Source organism: Porites lutea, chromosome 6 (genome assembly GCF_958299795.1).
Source record: "Porites lutea chromosome 6, jaPorLute2.1, whole genome shotgun sequence".
Classification (NCBI taxonomy): Eukaryota; Metazoa; Cnidaria; class Anthozoa; order Scleractinia; family Poritidae; genus Porites; species Porites lutea.
In genome coordinates, this window is record NC_133206.1 from 6,013,431 (window position 1) to 6,021,954 (window position 8,524).

General features: G+C 39.6%; 1 protein-coding gene across 1 annotated transcript; it reads right to left on the reverse strand.

Moving 5' to 3' along the window:
- Positions 1-2,669: 2,669 nt before the first annotated feature.
- Positions 2,670-8,207, reverse strand: LOC140941810 (polycystin-1-like protein 2). Its single transcript, XM_073390822.1, has 4 exons — positions 8,178-8,207; positions 7,447-7,692; positions 6,112-6,747; positions 2,670-2,780 (listed from the first exon to the last, which is right to left on the reverse strand). The coding sequence occupies exons 1-4, from the start codon at positions 8,205-8,207 to the stop codon at positions 2,670-2,672; spliced, it is 1,023 nt and encodes a 340-aa protein (XP_073246923.1).
- Between the last annotated feature and the right edge of the window lie 317 nt (positions 8,208-8,524).

An 8,524-nucleotide genomic window follows, 5' to 3' on the forward strand; every position in this document is an offset into this window, starting at 1 on the left:
CATTCTCATCACCAGACTCATTTGCATACAGTGAAAGTGGTGACAATTCTTATCCCCAGTTTCCACGGTCTCCGCTAGGAACGCTTGGGACTATGCCTTCCTTACAATGAAAAAAAGAAAAATAGGAACGCCTGCATTTTAGAGTCTCGCTCTGCTACAGCAAGCTCGACTAAAAAGACTTACCTGCGATGTATTCCACCGTGTTTTGCTGTCTGCTTGTCGTTTTACGGTTCTTTTTGTTGGCTTTATTACGTAACCACTGTTACCCCCTTTGTAAGACGAAGTGAAGGCTCCGGTCATTTCGATCTGGCAGGGTCCTGGACCAGTCGCTATAAGAATGCCGTTTTTTTCGCCGAAATTCAAATCCGCTGCAAAGTTTTTCAGCTCCAGCCCAATAGGGAAACCTCTTCTTCCTCTCTTGGAGATCGGCTCCAAAAATGCTTCATATTTCCCCACCAAATCAAGCCATTTGTGCCGGACTTCGAGGCACGTCTGGCTTTCGTCCAGACCCTGTGGACACTGTTGCGCCTATTTCCGCCCTGGCACCCGTCGTGTAAGTGTTGTCACCCTGGCGAGGTTAGTTGGTAGGTGCAACAGTGTCTACAGGGTCTGGACGAAAGCTAGACGTGCCTCGAAGTCCGGCACAAACGGCTCGATTTGATGGGGAAATTATGCAGCTTTTTGCGAGCAGAGAGAGCCTGATAGAAACCTTCTACGAAACGCCTGACGCCCATACTATTCACTGATTGACATTTGCCGAATCATCCAACTAAAATTTCTTCCGTTGCATGCTTTTTTAATATCCAAGTTTTTCATACGTGGGAAAGTGCAGAAAATAGCTTCTTTTTTTCATCTAAAAACAAAACTAACAGCACAGTCACATTTAACTTCTTACGAGATTAAAGGAGATTTTGAAGGTTATTTCTGTTGGCGTAGAAGGTGAAACGTTTTCTAAAAGACGGCGACACGATTTTGTAGTTTTAAGTAATATATCAAGCATGAGACGCAGTGTTTCATCACTAGATGAAACACCGAGAAAAAGAGTTGAAAATACGACGCGCAGCGGAGTATTTTTGATGAACTTCGAGGTGTTTCATCTGTTGATAAAACACTGTGCCGAATGCTTGGTATTACGTACTTCTCAAACAAATGATTTTAGAAGGAGAAATTAAGGATGCAAAAATGAGCAGTTTTTTATCTGGTTTCCAAACACTCATTAAACATTAATTTCCTTTGTATTTTCTCAATGAATTATTAATGAGTTTGGGAATATTTTAGTTATATGCGCTCGATCTTTAAAATAGTGAGATTTCTATTGTTTCGCCCCATGTAAGGGAATTCAATACAGTCTTGGATTCTGGATTCCACGCCATGGATTCCGGATTCTCACTACTGGATTTGAAATCTTTTTCAGTGGACCTTGGATTCCGGATTCCAATTGTTAGTGGGATTCTGGATTCCTACAGCTGTATTCCGGATTCCAAGGCTCAGGATTTCGGATTCCACAAGCAAAATTTTCTAAGATTCCGGATTCTACATGAATCTGAAAAAATCTTGGAGAAACCATATATCGCTAACTTTTTCAAAGAATATATAAACTTATATAAATTATCTCAGAACAAACCAAACGAGTTCTCAAGTGCATTTAATTTAGTCCCGTGAGTACGCTAACAATTTGCGAATTTTCTAGAAACAACCGTCTAATAAAATATATTTTTTATAATATCTTCCGTACGAAAAGCACTAAAACTGCAAGCGCAACTGACCTATAAACAAAATAAAAACAATGTGACAAACACACTTTGTATTTCTGTTGTGTTGTTGTTTTATTGCAGTTCTGAAAAACTCGCTAAATTTAATATAAACTAATTAATTGTGCAAAAAGCGAAGGCAAACAACAATTCTGTTACCTTGAGACTAGCAACTCTAGCTTTTATGATAATGTTTTCAAAAATCCCCAGCTTGAACAGCGATGCGATATGCGTCTAACACTTCAGCTGGCGATTGAAGTTTCTTTCGCAGTGAGCCTCAGCTTGCGTACTCCGTTCAGAGACGTCATGCCCGGCTAAACTTTCAAATCAAAAGCTTTGTTTTTGCACGGCTAGCCTCGTAGAGAGAACGAGGCTAGCCGTGCATAAACAAAGCTTTTTAAATCTGCTGAGGCAAAATGGCCGCCGCGTGACAAAGGTCTATAAGCGCTTTCAACTTCGGATGATTCCACCAGCCAATCAGATCTTGTGGCATTGTTCTGACAGCCAATCAGCGTTGCGGACAAAATCTAGCAGCAGACTTTGTATCAGGCCCAAGTTTAGCGGGACTACGTAAGAGACAATGTATGAGAACTGCTAAAATTGGGCCTGATCCCAGGTTAATTATGCCTAAGCTCTTCTTGGATATATAATTTTATAACACGTTCAGCATTTCGACCCGTAAAAAAGAAAAAAAAGATTTAAGTAGACGCGAACGTCTTCGCCGTACATTTTGTTGGATTTCATATTAGATGCCAAATACGATCAGAGATTAACGGATAAACAATGTTACAAGCTACTAGGTATCCAGCAGAGATCGAGGACTAAAAATCCCCGATCTCAGCCAGATACTGAGTTATTTTTGGTGGCTAAGAGCGCTCGGCTTGTTGTGGGCTGTTCTGCTGCTTCACACTTTGCTTGTCAACGTGCGACAGTATAGTTGAACGCTGTTAGAAAGGAGAAGCTGCTTCCGAATGTTGTTAGATGTGTTGTTAAGCACTCGGTAGACTTCAAATTAGTTTTGGGACCCACCTAGAAGCATATTAAACAAAAATAAAAATTAATAAATCGAAAATGCCAGTTCAGTTATTGTCTTTTGAAGCGGTAGTAACTCAGAGATTTTTTTTTATATCAGTATGAATCTCTTCTCAGATTTTGGTTATGCCAAACTAAAATGTACGTTTACAATAATTTGACTTACACGTAAGACATGAAAATTAAAATTTGGGGCATACCTGGTGTTGAGTGAGTGAATATCAGAGGTTATGAGTTTGATGTTTGAAACCGGCTTCAGGTATATTGGCTTCGTTTTCTGAGATTTTATGGGCTAGCAAGCAGATTTTAAGTTGAAAAATGTTGTCTATATTGAGCATGATGTCTAGAAGTTTGAATTATAGTTAAATATTATACAGCGTATACATTTAGTCCATCCACCAGCTAGGGGGGGTTGTATGACTTACTTAAGAGGAACAAACAAAACTTGTATAATCTTTATCTCTGAGTAAAAAGCATGACAAAAATGCAAGATAGCAAGGAAAGAGCAGTAGCTTTCACTCTGTAAATCGAAATTTACCCCAAATACCCTTCTTTTGGTCGCCATCTTGGTTTTATAATAAAGAAACCTTTGATTCCTCTCTTAAAAACACACGATTTTTGTTTTGAAGTTTATTTGAAATGATAGATAACAGAGATATTATTTTAGGATTGTTATAGTTTGTCAAGATAAGATGACGTCATATATGACGTCACAGTGACCGCCATTTTGCTTTTAGCATTAGTGTTTTCAACTGCTGTCTCAGTTATAAATAAAGTTATTATTCGGGCCCTCTACATCACAGTGCTCGAGAAACGTGCGAAGGGCTATTTTAACGTCGATTTCCACGTTAAGTAAAACATACTTCTATCGCGAGGCTTTAAACCACAAATCGGACTAGATACTAGGTAACTGGCTCTATTCAGTCTATTCTTTAGTCTTGAGCTTGTTTGGGAACACTGAAAAGCATCTTTATCGGGTTGATCGCATATAACATAATTTGTATAACATCATTCTTCAATCCTGAAACTCGCGTTTGGAAGATACAACATAAAATATATTTACATGTACTGCATTTGTGTATCGAGCATCATAAGGTGCAAAAAGGTTCCCGAGAACGAGTTTCAGAGTAACTTTCTCTAGGAGCCGACTTAGGTACAACCCGCACAAACGGCGCTGGTTACGTTCTCTGGGCATTTCGAGGTGGCTGTGATGCGTCGCTTAAGCTGTTGGGAGAGTCTGGCTTTGCTTGTCTTTTGCGTGATTCCCTTAGGATCGGTAAGAGACAAAGGAAGAGCTTAGGGGCTCTTAAAGGTGTTTTCAATGTGAAGGCAACTTTAATGTCAATATGATGAAGCTGTCTGAGAAGTGCCATCCGAGCGAAAAAAATCGTGATCCATACGAAAAGGAAGCACTAGATCCTTGTTGCGAACCTTACGCACAGCCTTCAGCTTAGCTTTCTCCACTGGCTAAAAATAGTCTAGAGTCAGTGATTGGATGAGCAACGGCCCGTTACAAAGTTTATCGATGGCTGCTTTCACTTGCTCGTGACCGGCAGTCAGTCATCATTATTTTACTTCTGTGTGGACAGTTTTAGCGAGTTGCAAATCTCTCTTGTTGGCAAACTCAGTTCGGCAACTGAATCAATATTTGATGGGATGTGTGAGGAATTCATATTCAGCTGAAACCTCTAAAGGCTGATTTAGACGGTGCGATGTTTGCTTACTACTATCGTGCGCGACTACCATGTGTCGAGACTTCACGACAGATTGTGTCGTGTAAATTAGGCCCACGACATTCGTACGACATGTGTGCTTGTGGATGGTCGAAAGTCTTGACGTATGAACTTCAGTCGTAAGCAAAACTCATAGGTACCGTCTAACTCGGCCGTAAAACTGATTCCGGATCACAAAAGCACGATATAAGGATGCAACAAATATCTCTGCGTTAGGATGAATGTAAATCTCCCAATTTTTTCCAGTAATAACATCAAGTGCAAACTTCCGGTCTTATTGTGACCAACACTAACAGGCGATGTGTATTCACACGCGACGTCAGGTAGTTATAATTTAAGCACTAGAATAAACGGGATGCGTATTTTTAGTTTCAATATGCTTTAAATTGAAGTTTAAAAGCAACTTTTGTAGCCATCCCCGAAATCTAAGATGGCGGCCAAAAGGAGATTATGAGGGGCAAATTTAAATTTCGATTTACCGAGCTACCGTTTTATCCTTGCTATCATGCCTTTTTGTGATACTTAATATAGTCAAAGATTAAGATTTGACACCTTTCGGCTGTTCCCCTCAAGTGAGCCATAAAACCAAATTTTCGACTTTCAGCTGATGGACTAATTAATTTTGTTTTGTCTGGACTGTTTTGAATCTACTTGGGTATGTGTGTCACCAACTCATAATACCGTATTGGAGGTATAAGGGTAGATTAGTCAGTGATATAATATTTGTTTGGAAAAGAAATGGCGTAATTGTAGATCCACACGTTTTTAGATATTTTGCTGTTTATGTGTTGATAGCAAAATGGTTATTACTAAAAAGAAGTCAGTAACCAAAAAACAGCAACTTGTGGAAGTTTTGATGAGAAGTGATTGATTTACTACTCGCTCAGAGGCGCGTGTGAGAAAAAAAGCCGAGTAAGTCCCAGGTCAAACTCTCTACTTCGCTTGAAACGACCTCAGTCAGGAGCACCCGGTTACAATGGTTTCCCCCTAAATACGTTGAAAACACTTTGTAGGCTATCCACAGTACTTTTAGATCTCTAGAAATGCATTCTAAGCGGCGCTATAAAATTTGTACCTTTTCGGTCATTAAATTACAAGGGCTTCAGTATTATTTTACCGAGAATTTAAGATGCAATGTAACGTATTACTGCGAAAGTGAGATTTTTTTCTGATTCAAATTTTAGGTTTTACTTTTTTCGACAAAAATAGCCTAACTGGGGAGTGAAATGTGAAAAATCAAACTGAAGAAAATCGTAGGGAATTTATTTCGTGATGAGCTTCGAAAATTGTACGTAAATGAAAGGGTCAACTAGAAATTTGTAGCCGTCCTCAAGCCGTAGAAAATTTTAGGCAATATTTGCTTCTCCCTATATTTTACAGAAAAAACTCGTTGAGTGCCCCTGTTTAGCTGAGTTTGGTTTGACTTAAAATTTGATGTTCGCCAGTCGGGTCAAATTGCCGAACAAAATGTTAGTCAAATGTTCTTGAAATATTGTGTATAACGTTTTTCGCTGATTATTTTTTATACTCAAGTCTGTAATCAGATGGCGTATAATTTAGAAATAGGAATACTTGATAGTCCTCCTCAACCTTACCTTAAGTCCGTCTGTTGACCACGTGTTCTTTTTTTCGTCATAGAACATACACTTGGACGTATACATGGAAAAATTGTAGGGTACATTGTCATCAGATCCAATCTTCTTCAGCTCTTCCACAGGTAAAGAGTCATTTTTCGTATATCCCATCATCACAAAATACTGACCAGCGGCAGTCCAATTTAAATCATCATTGGATAAAAAAAGCTTACAAAGAGAGAAGTTTGTCGAGTGATCACTATAGCACCCTCCCAAGCGAAATGTTGCGTTGAAGTCGTAAACACCTTCTTCTGGCTTAGGTATGCTTCCCCTTTTAATGTAAATCTGCACCGCAACACTGATATTCCAAGCTACTTGAACAGTCACAGCAGATGCATTTTCTGTTATATTAAATTCATATATATTGTACTTATCAGAGCGAAGACTTCCTTGTTGCACTGGAGAATCTTTAGCGGTATTATTTCTTGGTAAGATAACACTGATTTCCTCCTCCAGACCTTTCACTTTGCACTCATCACCATCAACGTCAACACTCCCATCTTTTTTTGATCCAAAAAACGACAAGCTTACAATTTTGTCTGTTACTTGGCCTCCTCCCTTAGCGCCTGAATACAGATTTGTGTTTGATATTAAGCTCTGAAAAATAAAGGATTGATCCATTAAAATTAATATTGTATTTTCTTGTAGAGTATAGGCCAGCTGGTTTCTATTGAACATTACTTTTTCTCTTTTTTTCAGAGATCCACCATCGTACCTTTATTCTTGGTTTGTAGCAAAGTGAAAGCTTTTTTCAGGTTTCCCCTGGAATGTTAATTGGGTTCACCTTGACGTCTACAGTTGTAATTTGAGCCGCCAGAGTAAGGTATGGTTTCTACTTGGTGTTCAATCCTTAAAAAAGTATCTTTTTTGGCTTTGCATGTGAACCTTCTAAGAGGTTTCTCGCTTTAGCTAACTAAATGAATAAAGCCAGGGATTTTTAAAGGACCTCCGCCGCACACATTCCTTTTGGAAGTCTCCAAAATGGACAGAAACTTTCGACGCAACGACTTCTGGGATCGCTTGGGTGGACAAGCGTTACTTATGATTGGTTAATGGTCACATTGAACACCATCGACCAATAATAGCTCCGTCTACCCAATCGATCCCAAAAACACTGCACTCAAGGCTTGTACTCATTCTCCTTAGAGGTTCTGAATTAGGCAATCGACAATAGTGTCCCCCCTTTCTTCTGGGTGTCAGCTAAAGCTAGTCTCGAGGACATGACAGGGTAAGAGAGAGTCCTCATTGAAGATAAAGTTTACGAAACAATGGAAAGAAGTGGATTGGTAAACGTACCATTCGATTAACACTTGATTTATTGAGGCAGGCTTTAAAATTTGTCGGCAAAATGACCTCACTTCCATCCAAATTGATGGTTTTATTGTTCATGTCATCTGCTTTGTACCTCTCAACTGCCAGAGCGAAAGATTCCTTCTTAATTGTTGTTTCTTTTTCTCCATCAATCTTAGTGGCCAGTATAGCTGCTCCAATTTTTTTGATTGTACCGACAGCTTCTTGTGTATTATTGCTCTCTGATGAATCCTACAAACAAAATTTTGTGATCAGCTTCTGAGACTTTTTTCATCCTCTGGGTCAGACCATTTACATGTAACTTTTGAGGACGATGATAATTTTTGATCATAGCGGAGCTCTCTTGTTGTGCGCGCGTAGCAGAGCACCATGGAAAAGAAAATTTGGTCTATGCATCCAACTAGTTTTGGTTCTGACGAAACCGTCCATAAGGACGTCCGTACGTCCACCCCTTCATGTTAATGGGTGTGAAATAGCACACTTACTAGCTCGGAGTCCAAGGCCTATACTAGCTCTGTTTAACTTGGTATTGAATATCCATGTTATGGGCAATTGACAGCTGTCAAAAAACGGTATCCTCTGACGAATGTCACATGATTGTATCTCACGTAGACAACTCATTGAGGCGACGATTTTAAAAGTTATCGGATGAACACTTTGATCACGGGCTCAGGTTTCTTTCTTTTAACGCGGAATTCAGTCTGCTTTCTGCTTACGGCAAAAGTTGAATTACTCGAGAAAGACATTTCTTAAAAGCGGTCGCGGTAGCAGTAGCGGTCCATGGTAGTGGTAGTGGTAGTAGTAGTAGTAGTAGTGCTGGTGGTGGTGGTGGTAATGGTAGTGGTAAGTAATAGCAATAAATTGCTTTATTTGCATGACCATAACATTTTACAGCATTGCAAAAGCTTACCTATTTCAATGAATATATCATACTAATCAACTTAACCCTCGGAAGAACAGGGGGGGGGGGGGGGGGTGGGAGTGGATGCCACCCCCAATAAGGTTTTCCTGAGTTTTTTCCTAGAGGAGAAAACATCGGCACCTGACGTTTTCAATAGCTGTT

What these genes read in the sequence shown, in the direction of transcription:
- LOC140941810 (XM_073390822.1), bottom strand. Translation starts at nt 8,207, where the DNA reads ATGTCTTTCTCGAGTAATTCAACTTTTGCC. An exon ending in CGAGTAATTCAACTTTTGCC is followed by an intron (nt 7,693 to 8,177) that starts GTAAGCAGAAAG and finishes TTTTGTTTGTAG; the next exon opens with GATTCATCAGAGAGCAATAA. An exon ending in AATCAAGTGTTAATCGAATG is followed by an intron (nt 6,748 to 7,446) that starts GTACGTTTACCA and finishes TTTATTTTTCAG; the next exon opens with AGCTTAATATCAAACACAAA.